Below are 15169 nucleotides of genomic sequence, written 5' to 3' on the forward strand. Positions count from 1 at the left end.
TTTTTTTATTGAATTTTATTTGAATTACAGTGTATGAAAATTGTCAAAATAATCAACTTTTAACCCCCATAACTTTTTATGGGGGTGAGACCGTCACGAACTTTTTATGGTGCAGTGGTGGGGGAGACCTCGTCTTTCGATCCCACCCACCCGCACCCCCTTCGGGGGTGAGGGCCATCATCTAGACATTTACCAAAAATTGTAGACAGACAGACCGTAAGGACTCAATTTTACCTTTTTTTGGTACGAAATACAAAAAACGAGTAGTATTGACACGAACACATGAGTCACATTGCTGTTTCCAGCATAAGAATTTTCCTCCTTCGTTTTAATGAAAAACAAATCGATTTCTCACTAATAAAAAATCGTCAGCATACGCCATTAAAGCCTCTACTATTTCCATGAACTTTTTATTAGGTACTTGCTAAATAATAAATTGCCGTAATAATTTCCTGTTCGACTAAAAGAAGGATGGATAATGTATACCTTTCATGATAATGAGACTCGAGGTCTGGACATTTCGCTATTTGTAACGATAAAATTTGAATGTCTTACATACAGAAGAAGTTGGGTCATTCACCTTATAAGTTCAAATCGATATTAAGTTGGACGATAGTGAACTTTGAATGTGGAAATTGTATGGATTATAAACATCAAATCATATCATGTATCTATCATGGACATACATGCATATTACGTGAGGCCTAAAGGCATTTCAAAGTACCGATCGACAGCAGACCAGTAAGTAATTGAAACAATTTACAATTATGTACGCGAAAAACATGCGATAATTGGATTTGTCCGAGTTTTCTCTTGGTGAGTCAAATTATAAAATGTAACTTCAACCGCTGTTCATTGTTTTATTTTTCTGATTGTTGGTACTTTTCGTGGCTTTTCAAATAATCGAACTGCATTCTTAACGATTCAAACAAATGATAAAATACAATGGGAAACATTGCATGCAGAACTGTCTGAAATATTTTCAGTCGGTCGTAAAATAAATTGCAGCCTAAAATTTATTGATAGACGTATTTCTGTCAAGCAAAAATCTGTTAGTTTTGCATGATTTTCATTTAAATAGTTTTTTTGTTTTTTTCTGTAGAGCTTTTCGACTATTATGAATTAAATTCATGTTTTTTCTCTTGCCTGATAAAGAGGCTACTGTATGCGAAATATTTGTAGTGGAATCGATAAATAGTTTGCAGCCAAAACATGAGTTTTTTTCTGTTATCATAGTGGAGTTACTCTACGGAAATCAATAAGAAGTAGGCGAGATAGGTTGGTAGGACACCTTCTCAGGCATGAAGGTCTAGTCAGAGACATATTAGAGGCATAAACAGGAGTTAGGAGGGGAAGAGGTAGAACTGAATTAGATTATTGTTCGCAAATAAGATAATGGAGTTACAAGACTAAAAGCTTTATCTATTCATTTTCTTAACAATTTTCTTTTACAACAAGGAATGTTTTACTTTTACAGGATTATTAGCGTTATTTATGCACAAGTGTGGCATTTGCATTATACTTATACATACATGATTAACAAGGTTAGTGCCAATTCCTGAACTTTTGTAGAGAAAACTAGAAGAACTTTGAAGTAATAAAAAATTTAGATGTAATTGTTGCCTATAGTTGGGCACCAAACTAATTTCACCTTTTAGACTAAAGTCGAAAACTTTATTGCTACATAGGCACATAAACATGCATTTTTAATCCTGTTTTTATAAAAGGGGGTCATCTAGTTGTAACATTCTTATCTGATTTTATATTGTAGATATTACATATTTGTTTTTATTTATACGTATGTGTACGTTTAGCGTACGTGTGAGTAGTTTATATATATCTGGTCGGCTCTGTTAACTGCATACAAGTACACAAAAAGAATAAAGGAATAATAACTGTACATTAACGTGGTCACAATAAATTACGAACTGCAAGCTTGTGTAGGCTGAAAGAAGACGAACACGAAAGTGCAGTTAAATAATTAATTGTATGTCACCCACTAAATATACACGGTATTAATTTCTGATATGCATCCGAATAAATTTCAAAACTGTAGACTGATGTGGGTTGTCTGTCGTACCGTAGTGGGAACCAGACTCGTGCACGATCCTAATAAAAGTATCTAGTGTTATAAGTACTTCCTAAGAAGTTTTAATTATGGTTAGAAAAAGCATACGAGAAACTTTTTGGATGTTTGATATTTACGAGTTGTGGTGCAAATTCGGAAGATAGGGTGGAAGACTCCTCTCAGCCTTCTTACAGGGATCGTGGAGGGGATAATAAGAATTATCAGACATGGGAAATGAAGACCTCAGAAGAGTAGTGAAAGGTTAAAGGTGGAATATTATTATTACTGCGCCAAGATTAATTTTCCTGGCTGATCTAAGAAAATTGCAGGAAAACTTGGGTCAGGGCAGGAATCGAGTCTCTGGGCCCAAAATTTGCATATTATGTATCTCATTTCGTTTGGATGAAACTGAAAGTTAGTATTTAATGACTTCTTAATGGTATCTGTTTTGCAAAAGATACCTACAGTAGAACATTGATAACTTAAACCTCGATAAAGTAATAACCTCTTTAAATTCATAAAATTTTGTGCTCGCTTCCCCTCGGAGTCCAAAACCTCTATTAAGTACTTAAAATAAAAACCCTCTATAACTTGAACGAATAATTTGCGCATCGCACCTCAGTAAGCAGTGAAAAGTGGTTTGAATCGGGAGAAAGTCTTCTATGTAAAAGAAAAAGAATTGCTGAATTTCTCAATTTAGAAAAATGCTTGTTTATACGGTTTAGACGGTGTAGAAATAAAAACATTAGTGTTACTGGACCTGTACTATAGGAAAAAGCTGAAGACTTTGCTAAGTCACTGGAAATCCATAATTTTAAACGTTAAACTTAAACCCTTAGTAATAATACTCAATAACTCAAATTATTTTACGTTTCCCTTGGTCTTTATCTTATCGAGATTCTACTGTATTTACAAATTGAAGAAATAATCACATTTATTATTGTTTTTCTATAATTTGGTTTTCCGCATTCAATTTAAATGATAAGCGATTTTAGCTCAAAGTTTTGCAGTTTCTCTTTGCATACAATTGAACCTCATCTACTTTTTTTAAATTTCAATATTATAATATTTTATAAATAGAGCTTTCACTTACTATAGCGAATTTCCCACCGTTTTCCCACATTTTTGTCCAAGAATATTGTGTATAGGTACTAGAAACTTTAATCATTTTTCTGTTCTGTTTATTTCCAAAATTCTAAGTCATTTTCAGGAAACTACCCCTAAATTATCGTCAACTTCGTTCAAAATTATAAAATTTATGTTCTCTCTCAATCATATCTGTATTCATTTGACTAAAAAGAATGTTTTTCAACCTACGATTAGACACCTTTTTATTTTTATCTCTTCTGGAGTTGTTATCTTTATTGTTTCACGTGTTATAATAATTTCCACTGCTTATGAATACTGTAAGTGTCCACGCATTTTTTCATTTCGATTTTATCTTTATGTTTATGATGACAATATTTATTTTAACGGCTTTCTTTCTTTCTTTCCTACCATACCTTTTCGTATTTCTTCCTAGTTGTTGTTTATAATAGTTTAAGGCTGTTGTGAAATGGGCAAAGGTTATTATCTACTAATTTACCGAGTCTTTTTAACTTTCTCCGTCCGTCACTGATTACAAAACCCGAAAGCTTTTGTTAATATTGGCTTTTGTAACACCTTCAGGTCGATACCCTACTGTAGGTATGCTTTCATTGTGTACAGAGCTTTGACTTTACCTTAATTATTTATTGCCTTTGAGGTACATTAACCCTACGCGGGTGTAATTGCTAAAGGGAATTAATAACTCTACAACTACTTTTTTTCTGGAACAGTTCCTCGAAAAACTTAACGAAGATAACGATCTAATAATAAATTTATGGGCAGCTATGAAAAGTAAAACGTTATAAAAACACAATTACAGTTTCTTTTTGTGGCCATATATATAAATAGGTGTTTTCTTTTTATTAGAAAATTTCATCAGAAACGTGAAAACTTTTCTTCGTAGAGATCAAAATTGGGAAAATTGTGTTCTGTAAAATCAAAAAATCATCATTTTATTATCGTCACCATAGGGTCTTCAATCCGAACACTTCCTGTTTAATAAAAGCTATTCTGTATTTTTTATTTCAGCTGCTTTTTCTAATATCTTTACTTATACTATGAATCATTTTATACAGCTCCAAAATTTTTTACCTTATCGTTTATATTTCGGAATTCTTTAAAGATGCAATTTATAATGCATTGCTGAGACGCCTATACCTATATGCATACAGAAATAATGGTGATGCGTTTAGTGGGTTAGGTGGGCGAAGTTTTTAAAAAGTACGTACCTATTTCCTACTTACATGTTTATTACGATTGCACATTACATTATATTATGAGCAATTAATATCAATCTGGAACACCACATCTAGAGAATACTACTACTAGTAAAGTTAGTGGTACAACGACCTTATTAGGAAGAAAGTGCTTAATTTAGTCACTTTTGACTAATTTAACTACCAGGTCAATTTAAGACACTTGAATTGCTAAAACTGCTGGATGTTTACGTCAATAAATTGCTTTTTCAATAATTAAATAAATAATAATATGAAATATTATTCTGAAAATTCATTTGTGAATTTTTACCCACCACAAACTAACCTCAAATTAATGAGGAAAAATTTGTTGCTGTTGTCACACCCCCGCCGGGAATCGAACCCGGGCTCTTTGGTTAAAAAAACAACTTATTTTTCGCTTATTTTAAATAGCATTCATGAATTTCATACCAAAATGTCTATATGCTAACTAATTAGTTTATAAATTGATTTTCTGATGGTTTTTGAGATCAGTATTGTCATTTTCCTAAGTGTTAGGCACATTCAGTATATGTATATTTATGGATTATTACTTAAACTTAAGGGGAACACCGTACAAGAATGTATATTATGTATTACTGCTTTATAGTACGACAATAAAATGATAAGAAAGCATGGGCTGTGTCAACAGAGCTTTTAAGAAATAATTTCCGGGCTCCAACTTATCACGAAAACAGACAAGATAATTTCTTTATGTGAAAATAAAACAAGCACTTAAATACGAAGGATACTCGTGTCCAAACTTTTAAATCGGTTTCATTTTTAATATTAAAAATTGATGGGAATTTTTATCAAGCAATTGTCGAAATATATAGTGGAAACCAAAGAACTGCAGTAATACTTTTTTGGTAGTATATTACATATTTTACGTAAGACAATTGAAAAATTCCCAAAAAAGTAAATTGTAGCTACTACAAATGATCCTGTAAGAGTTCAGTTCTTCCTAATGCTAAAAGTATTCGCTAAAGATTTATTTTTTTTTTTAATTACACCTCCACAACTACCTACTTAAAGTGTTCGAATTCCGAACACAAAATTATTTTCATTTAGTAACAGTTACGTTTCAATTTAACAATAGCTCCATAATTCATTACCAAACTCATTGCATGTTGCATGTTCCATTTATGCCTTACAGTTAGTTACACGATAGGTATCAAATAATTGTACGTACGTATTATACGTATTAACACCAGTTTCGTCTCTGGAACACTTTTACTTTCGAACTCAAAGGAAATGAAACACAATTCTCTTGCACTGTTATTAATAATGTTATCGTTTCATCGTGGAGACATGCGATACCTGTTATGCATACTGGTGAATTATGAGAAAGAAGTCGCTCGTTTGGAACCAGAAATTGCTTATGGGAAAATTGAAATGAGTTCACGATGTTGCTTATAAATACGAAGAACAACCAAGAGACATTAGTCGATTTCAGTAATTTTTAAAGACTGTTGGGGAAGATTGAAGAAAGCGAGTGAGAATGAGGGTCGAATATAATTAAGAATTTTTTTTTTCAGAGTACGCAACCCATCGAGCGATATTTTCAACGTTTTGTGTTCACCATCATCAGGAAATTCAACCCCCCAGAGAAATGGTACACATACTCCGCGTCGTACTCATATCCATAATGACTCTTTCAATCGTCTCTTTGGAACCCCCGAACAGGGATCTAGTACACCTCGTAGGGCTTCATTCAATAAGCACGGTAAGTTGGCAAATAAACAAAAAAAAAGAACGATAATACGTTCGCTGACTGCACCACAGGCGCAGTTGAACGCGTCGATATCCTAGAGGATTAGCGCTGCAGTGGTTCTGTCTGCCCAAAGGATTACGACTACCCTGAAAACGAAATAAAATACTTCTGTCGTTTAGAGTTAAATTCTTATTTTCCATTAAAATTTTCTGCACGATTTATAGAAATGTAAAACAAACTGATTTTATTTTCGGTTTCCACTTTTTGTATGACTCGAACTTTACTTACTTTTGAAGAAATAAAAAGTAGTTTTTGTTTTGTCTTGTATTCTCGAATTTGTAGATACGTTAGAGGAAATGCGACCTTATTTAATCGTACACAGAAAGAATAATTTTTGGGGTTAAAATTTAATAATTTTGCCATCCTTTTATTTCAGATGTAACCAACAGAAACCCAGTTACTGGTGACGGCGTCACTTCCTGGGATCAGAAGAAAATTTCTCCGAAAATGCGCACTGGTTAGTAGTGAATTAATGCGTTATATTTTAATTATAACTAAATTGCTTACACGAACGAAGTTTGTTATAATGTAATGCAATTATTTTTTCATTGCTTGGCAAATGCAGCAGACACTCGATAGTGTGAACATCGCATAATGGAAACCCCGCATATTGTGGACGTATTATCCTATAAATGACCACAGTATACTGTGATCAAACTAGACGTTCGGTTATAGATACGAACGGCCAGTGACCTTAAAAATCGATATTTTGCAGTTGACATTGCGTCATTTTTGTTAATCCCCGATATACATATTTTGGTACTTCCCAGTCGTATTAACTGTAAAAATGTCGTGAGTTCGTTAATATTTGATAAATTCCTGTTGCACTTTAGTGTATTGTGTCACACTATCGAATCTTTACTGCAGTCCTACTATAACTTAATTTCAAAATAAATAGAAACATTTATGAGAATTATAAAGAACAATAATGCATTGCTGAGACGCCTATACCTATATGCATACAGAAATAATGGTGATGCGTTTAGTGGGTTAGGTGGGCGAAGTTTTTAAAAAGTACGTACCTATTTCCTACTTACATGTTTATTACGATTGCACNACGATTTTGTATTAAAATAAGGAACAACTTTTGTTTGAAAAATTCTTCGATTAAACTTATAGTTTGATTACAGTGAGCACATTGAGTGCTTTTTTGGATCACCCAGTATATAATATTTATTTTATCAATCTTCTTTTTGTTTTAGAACGCAACCCCGTAACAGGCGAGTATTACACTATTGTTAGTCCAGCAACTACCCCTACAAAGCCAATGCAAAACGGTTTCTCTCAGCAAAACGGTCACGATGCCACCCCTCAACAGAACGGCACCAAGGAATCCACCCCCGAAAAGATTATCGTCAACGGAAGTGCATAAATATCGCGTTCTCAAAAAAGAAAAAAAAAAATGAAAACCCTCTGCACTACTTGAATTTCCTTTAGAAGTAACTAAGGCTAACTTTGGCCCATTTTTTTACTATTCACCAAAGAAAAAATGGTTATTAAGCCAAAGTTTGCTTAATCGCTTCGTGTAAGTTGCTTACTTTTCATTTCTTGATTTTTATTAAAGATTAAATTTTTTATGAGATTTGTTTGCCACACCTACCTTTTGTTTCTACCGAAACTGAACCGTAGGACGACAAGGAAAAAAAATGTTTGCACGTTAAATAAAAAATTAAAATATAAACGTTGTTCTCACAATAAAGCAAAACCATTTCGAATTTGGATGTTATGAAGCACTGATACTTTCTTCTAACAGTTACGTCATTACATATTAGTAAGATAATTTGCATTTAATAAACTACTAAAGTTAAATGTGTAGGAACTTGTAGGGGGCTACGTTTGCATGTCTTTCGTTTCGTTTTATTCAATGTGTGACCTATGAAGCATTTTAATTGTACTTTGTTTTTTTTTTTATTACTGTTACAAAATAATTGATAATGATTTACATGTGAACAGTCCCATTTTCTTTGTATGATGTAGATAAGTATAGAAACTTAAATTTTAAAGTACATATATACATATATTTAATTAAGAATTTCTAGCAATAAATTTTATAGCGGGATATTTTTTGTTTTTTTTTTTTTACCGAACATCTTTCGAACTATTGATGAGTAAATAAACCCTGAAATTACATCAAACGATAAAGAACCCTTAATAAGCCATTCTGTTTCGTATTTTGAAAATGCGTTTTTATAACTTTAATAATTGTCGATTAAATTGGTGTATTTCGTTACTGAGACATTCATCAATCAATTTATTAAAAAGTAAAAGTATTGTTTCTAAAAAAACACACTTGAAGCGCATAAAAATATGTTTTCGAAAGTAATTAAAAAATGTTTCACTAAGAGATAACAGACGCGAATTGATTACTATTATGTACTTAAGATTGTATATATTACAATATTTCACTAATAGTTTTACATCTTTTGTCTTAATTATAAAATTTCCAAAAATTCATACTTCGTATAAAAATTTCATGTCTTATTGCGCGCGTTTTCGTCAACCATCTGTAAGCCTTCTTACCAGTGGTCCCGCACTCTTTTTTTTTAACGTTGTATAATACCTAAACATTTAATTTAATGTACTGTACATACGACTACGTAAACACCAATTCCGAATTCCTATTAAGACTACGAATTTATTGGCGCTTTAACCTAAAAAGACAATAGAAATAATAAAACTTGATGCTAATTACAGTAACTGTACTTTAATCATTCCAACTGATGATTATAAACGACACAAAATTTGAGTTTTTAAGTAAACAAATTTCCCCCCTTAATATTCAAATTCATCTAACTCATCATCTCACGTGCAGATGGTGCTTACCGTAATTTCTTTAATCTATGATAAATAATCATCATAGATAATATAATCACGTAACGTCAAAATAATGTCAATATCGTAGGTTGTAATTGTTTTTTCTCTTTAATAAATTATTGCTTATCGTGGAAACATGCGGACTTTAGCACTTGGTTAAACCTTTAGTAAATGTACTATTGTGTATTATAAAAAAAACATTCACAGTTAAAAACGTTCACTTGGTGTTGAAGGTTTTCGATTTCTTTATTGGTTGTATTGCGACAAAGAAATATGGGTAATAGGGCCTCTGTTCTTCTTAGAGAAGAAGAAATCGCTCAAATTCAACAAGAAACTGAATGTAAAAATAATATCAAACAATTTAAATGTTTATTTTAATAGTTTCCTTTTTCGTTTCAGTTACTCCAAATCAAATAGAGAGGTTATATTCACGTTTCACGTCTTTAGACCGAGGTGACTGTGGGACATTGAGCAGAGATGATTTCTTACGAATACCGGAACTAGCAATCAATCCTTTAGGAGAAAGGATTGTTAATTCTTTCTTCCAAGATGATGGTTTCAATGATCGTGTAAACTTTAGACAGTTTATGCGTGTTTTGGCCCATTTTAGACCTGTGAAGAAAAATAAAGAAAATAAACTAAACTCTAGGGTGCAGAAATTAAAATGTAAGTAGGTTACCTACGAGTAATTTAATTATTTCTATTGTTTATATATAGTATGAGACGTATGAAATGTAAAATGTCTTACTTCTTTTCCATTTTAGTTGCATTTAAAATGTATGATTTAGACAATGATGATATGATATCTCGAGATGAACTTCTTGCAATCTTACATATGATGGTTGGTGCTAATATAAGTGAAGAGCAACTCACAAGTATTGCAGAAAGGACAATTTTGGAGGCAGATGAAGACAAAGATCAAATGATATCCTTCGAAGAATTTTGTAAAGCCCTACAAAGAACAGATGTGGAACAGAAAATGAGCATCAAATTCTTGAGTTAAGAATAATACTTTAATACTAAGAAATCTTGTTTTATGGTAAGTAATTTTTATTAAAATATTTTACTCTTTTTTGTATATACTTGTTTCTGTATATGTGTTGGGCAAAAATATAATTGTTTTAATTGTATATTTTTAACAGGTTTGATTTTATGGTGAAGTATATTTAAAAAGTTTAATAACCAGAATCAAAGTATTGATTTACTAACCTGTATGAATTTAAAGGATATACTTTTAAAGGAATATAAATAGTCTAGTTTACTTTTGCCCTGTCATTACCATCATTATAAACTAATATCATCTCCAAAGACTTTTTATTTGTTTAAGTAAATTTGAAAGTATTAATTGAACTTAAGGATAACTTATTTGGGAATCAATATGTTTGCAACACTAACTTTTTTATTATAAAACTTACACCTAAAAATATACATAGCAAAAATTATAGTTTACAATAATCATAAATTGGCTACATTTTACATTATTATTTATGCTGTTGAAGATACTGCCAGCTTTTTTAAATGATCCATAAATATTTGCAATGATACATCATCAGTGAGTACTGGAGCTCCAGAGTCCTGTAAAAATAATACAGCAATAAACACAATAATTTTTTTATTTCTCCCTAATACTTATCAACGAAATAATGCATCAGAAGGCGATTCAAGTAAAAATCAACCGTTTCGCCCTTCGATTTAGAATTTTGCAGTTTAATTACCTTGAAAAGGCCCTGAACGAAAGGGCGAAACGTTGGTTGACTGAAAATAAAGACTGATTCTTACCTGAATCAAGTTCTAATAGATCATTTCATAACAATTTAGGGTTTAAGATAACGTCGATTTTTGAAATGAATACTTACTCCCCCATATGAATACATATTATTATGCGTTTGACTTGGATTTACTTTGGATAGTAAAAATCTCGCTTGAGAACCTCCTTGTTCCGTATCAATGTATCGGGGCATTGGGAATCTAGTTTGCAAAATCTCTTGGGCATCGTCAACCGGTGCTTGTAGAAGTTGTCGGAAGTTTTCGTATTCGGGCATGTCCTGGTACTTCAGGCTTCTCCATTGCGCTATTGTCTGATAAATGAAAATATTTTGTAATAATACAGAATATAATTTAATCGTATATCACAAATATAAAAGTTGGGTTAAATCAGTAGTACCTCTCCATGGAAAATCAAAATCTGGAAAAACGTGTCCATCAGAAGGATTCTGTCAGGTTGAATAGAGCTGGTGTCCAACAACACTGGTTCAGGAGGCCCATTAAAACTATAGCTGTATAAAATTGGTTGAATCATGATCAGAGACTGTGTAAGATCTTCTCGCATTAGCATATGTCGATAAAAGGACGTTTCATCGGGCGAATTATTAAACACTTGCAAAAATTGAGATCTACGCAGATGGTACATGAACTGAGGATACAAACTAAAGTTCTCACTAAGCCGGAAACTACCCGGATCGTCCTTATTATATTCTCCAAATTTTTGACACTGCAATAAAGATTTTATTAATAATCAGTACAGCAGCATAATTAAGAAATTTATTTAGTAACTGTGATACTTACTAATCGTATCAACATCCTGTCTACCCATCGAAGAACGTCGGGTCCATCGTCACTTTCGGCCCGATATACAACCATCCGAGCCATGAGGACGGCCGCAGCCTCTTGGTCGAAACCTGCACTTATGTGATGTAAATTTGTAGCTGCATCAGCCCAGTTACGTGCTATCGTGGTAACCCTTATTCTTTTTTGGCCACTGCAATGCTGGAAAATGAAAACGCACAATATTATAATTCCATACTTGGTAAATTAGTTAACACAAAAATACCTGATATTGCGTAATGAACTGTACACAGCCCCGACCGCCTTGCGGTATAGGAGCAGAGTGCTGATTAACCACCTCAAAGAATAAAGCAGTTGTGTTATTAGGCATCAGTGTACACATCTTCCATTGTACAGTGTTGCCCATCCCTATCTCTGAATCTGCCACCAATGGGCTCTTTACATTTAATGATACACAGGCACCTATTGCACCTTGAACTAAAACAAAGTAAAGAATAATAAATAAAATCAGCAAAATAATATTATATTTACCTTTTAATTCTCGTGAACATTTGACTTCCAAAACAGCATTAAAAGCCATCTTAAGATCACCTTTTTGATCACGAGCAAACACCCTTTGAAATGTCTGCTTGAAGAGGGATGAATTGAACGAATCTGCCATCACCATGTGGCCCCTAAAAAATACAAGAATTTGTTTAGAAAAAAAAACATGAAGACCCTACTGTTTCAAAAGTTTACCCCGTCGAATTACAGCATTGCTTCATTTCCATAAGGCCTGTTTGATCCAAAGCGCATGAGTAAATGTCCACACAATGACTATTAGTGGCTGCACGCACAGCAAGACCTTCATAGTGCTTAATAGCTTTTTTCATATATCTAGCATTGTCCTTGTGGATATCATGATGAGATCTAATTAACACAAAGCATGCATTACAAGAAATTAATTATAACAGAATAAATGTCTCACCTAATGGGTTGCTTCAAGTCATCATTAACAACTTGACCAGGTCCTTGAGAACATGGGCCACCCAAAAACATCATAATACGAGCTCCAGTGTTTGGATAGGTGCATTCTAAAAGTCCCACAGCAATTGAAAGGGCAGCACCGGTTGAACGAAGTGGTCTTTTTCCTTGAGGCACAGGCCAAGGGTCTCTTTGTAATTCCCCAATCAAGTCTGTCAAGCAAATGTCACAATTGGCAATAGGTTGAAGAAAACGACTTGATGGGGGTGCAGCTGGTGGATGAGGACCTCCTCGCATTTGAGGCTGCTGCTGATGAGGAACTGCTACAAATATTTATATACACATTAATCTGCATCTATCATCTTCCTTGTGTTTTACATTTACCAGCAACTTTTGTTAGTCCCAACATTTCCTGAATCTGTTTAGCAGTGAGATCCTTTGTTCCTCTAAATACATATGACTTACTACAACCTTCTGTACCTAATTCATGTACTTGAACCATTTTACCAAAAGTTATTAAGCCAATCAATGCATTTGAAGGAAGTAAACTGAGTGACATTTGTAGGGAGTCTTTAAGAGCTCCTAGTTCCTCCTCATCCATGCATGTGTCTACCACATATAGAAAAATAGGAGGAAGACACTGGGCTCTTGTAATTGTATACTCAATTGTAGAAAATGTAGGCATTAGTTCTGCCGGTTGGTGCTGTTCTGAAATAGCAGCATATTGGGGAGGAAAGGGATTCCTTTGAAAGCAGAAATTGCAAACCTGAGAAGAATTTTGTTTTATCTGTGGAATTATTTTAAAAGTACAATAATCTTACCCACAACTTTGCTCTATAATCAACTTGACACAAGGGATTTAAAATAGCCCGACAATTATTCCTAGTGCAAAGAACAGGATCATATTGAATTGGAGGTAAATCAGGACGCTCCTTAACAGGCTGATAAAGGCACCCTAAAGGAACCACCAAACGAGCAGCCTCGATTCTACTGGAGGGCCAGACATTCCAAGTGAAACGTATTCCGTCTCTATCTTCATTTTGTTGTATATATTCTTCAAAAGTAGCCATTGCAATCGATTATTTTTACTGTCCGAAATTATTTTCCACTAATTCAATGAAGTCTAATAACGTTTTTATAATTTAGGCCGTAAAAAGACAAAACCACTGCAAGACTAAACACTTCCACGTCACTTTTGAATAATCTGGCAATTAGGTTAATGAATTCTGACATTTCTATGGATGCATACGGAATTCAAAGAGAACATCGATTAAAAAGTCTATGGAAGTGAGAATATTTATTTAATGAATGTTGACTTGGTTTTGAGTTTTTTATCTATGCTCTTCTTCTTTTACGGTTATCTATATGTCCGCAGCATAAATTGAAAAAGGATCATCATTTCTGTGATTTGTCTGCCGTGGTAGCCCTCGTGGATTTGGCTGCAGTTGATTAAGGTGAGAATGCGTGACATAATATTAATTGCTCTTTATTAATCTTTTATTGCATTTCTTAATAATTTTTTCCAACAGCATGAATTGAGATTAAAGTGAATGTATGGCATTTTAACAATTATATATTATTCCAGAAGATGTTGTGCATCTGTGGTTTTGCCCTTAACAAATGTCTATAGTCCATACCATAAATTGATGTCATTCATCTATGATTGTCATTTATGTAAATTGACAGTTATCGCCATTTTATAATTCAGATATTTTACTTGCTTTTTGCTACATATTTTTAGCTGTGTTAATGCTTAATCGTCAATTAATAGTGTAATTAATATATTTTTTGTTGATTTCTGCAGATTGCCCAACAAACGAGAGAATTACAATTCAGTTTGGTCCCACTGAAACAACTAATGTCTACTGGGGTGTGGTCTTTCATGGACTATATTCTTGATTTGCTGATTTTGTCTTCGCCTTGCAACATTTTTCAACTGACTAGTGAGAACAACTGGAGATTTATTGGAGTTCCACTAAAACAACAAATTTTCTGCTATGATATTCCTTCTGGATTTGGTTTGCTTTTCACACATGCAAACTTTGGAATGTTACAGTTAATTAAGGTGAGAATACTTGATATAATTAACTTTAATTGCTCATTATTAATCTGTTACCACCGTATCTGTTTCAGATCGACGTTGGAGAAGACAAAGATGACCCCATAGTTGAAATAGTTCTTTTGTCTTGCATGGTCTATATAGTAGAATTCATTAAGTTGATTTTATTCAAATTAATTTTTTATTTTGCATGTTTTATGTAGTTAATTTGAATTAGTTTTTATTTTGCATGCTTCATTTTATTTGAATTAATTTTTGATTGTAGATGTTTTTATTTTTTTAAAATAGTAGTAGTGTAGTAGTAATACTTACTAATCCGTTGAGTAGTTGTAGTATAGTCTAATATGTCTCTTGCTTACCTCTTCGCTTAGCTTACTGCATATTCTTACTATAAATTGCTTTGCATTTACCCTACGAGTTCTACATGATTCAACGTTTCGTTATCGTGTGTGTTTCTTCTCACCCTTGTGGAATTAGGGAGGGCCTCCCCGAACGACTTCCCTTGGGCTTAGCTATTTAGTTGATCTTAAAAGTGTCTTATACACTTTTCGCGAGTCTACTCTAGCGTTACTTCCTTTCAGACAGGGTACAGTGGGTTATCTGGA

General features: G+C 33.1%; 3 protein-coding genes across 5 annotated transcripts in view; 2 read left to right on the forward strand and 1 right to left on the reverse strand.

Moving 5' to 3' along the window:
* Positions 1 to 8222, forward strand: part of LOC108735451 (microtubule-associated protein Jupiter-like) — a 43458-nt gene extending 35236 nt beyond the window's left edge. The window contains exons 2-4 of the mRNA XM_018467409.2: positions 5928 to 6115; positions 6540 to 6620; positions 7366 to 8222. Of these exons, the coding sequence (XP_018322911.1) occupies positions 5928 to 6115; positions 6540 to 6620; positions 7366 to 7535 (439 nt within the window). The 3' untranslated portion in view covers positions 7536 to 8222. The remainder of the gene's footprint in view (positions 1 to 5927; positions 6116 to 6539; positions 6621 to 7365) is intronic.
* An 812-nt stretch (positions 8223 to 9034) lies between these two features.
* LOC108735446 (calcineurin B homologous protein 1) lies at positions 9035 to 10211 on the forward strand. 2 transcript variants are annotated; one of them, XM_018467405.2, is made up of 4 exons: positions 9035 to 9317; positions 9377 to 9643; positions 9742 to 10016; positions 10120 to 10211. In XM_018467405.2, the coding sequence occupies exons 1-3, from the start codon at positions 9251 to 9253 to the stop codon at positions 9978 to 9980; spliced, it is 573 nt and encodes a 190-aa protein (XP_018322907.1). In that variant the 5' UTR covers positions 9035 to 9250; the 3' UTR covers positions 9981 to 10016; positions 10120 to 10211. The 2 variants fall into 2 exon arrangements, with proteins under 2 accessions (XP_018322907.1, XP_018322906.1); XM_018467404.2 differs by lacking the exon at positions 10120 to 10211 and having other exon boundaries at positions 9742 to 10107.
* A 179-nt stretch (positions 10212 to 10390) lies between these two features.
* LOC108735444 (protein transport protein Sec23A) lies at positions 10391 to 13575 on the reverse strand. Of its 2 annotated transcripts, none has more exons than XM_018467402.2 (10): positions 13327 to 13575; positions 12890 to 13271; positions 12510 to 12828; positions 12281 to 12451; positions 12074 to 12216; positions 11808 to 12019; positions 11543 to 11743; positions 11142 to 11468; positions 10834 to 11055; positions 10391 to 10552 (listed from the first exon to the last, which is right to left on the reverse strand). In XM_018467402.2, the coding sequence occupies exons 1-10, from the start codon at positions 13573 to 13575 to the stop codon at positions 10463 to 10465; spliced, it is 2316 nt and encodes a 771-aa protein (XP_018322904.1). In that variant the 3' UTR covers positions 10391 to 10462. The 2 variants fall into 2 exon arrangements, with proteins under 2 accessions (XP_018322904.1, XP_018322905.1); XM_018467403.1 differs by having other exon boundaries at positions 10463 to 10552; positions 12510 to 12825.
* Between the last annotated feature and the right edge of the window lie 1594 nt (positions 13576 to 15169).

Source organism: Agrilus planipennis, unplaced genomic scaffold (assembly GCF_000699045.2).
Source record: "Agrilus planipennis isolate EAB-ADULT unplaced genomic scaffold, Apla_2.0 scaffold40, whole genome shotgun sequence".
In the NCBI taxonomy this organism is placed as follows: Eukaryota; Metazoa; Arthropoda; class Insecta; order Coleoptera; family Buprestidae; genus Agrilus; species Agrilus planipennis.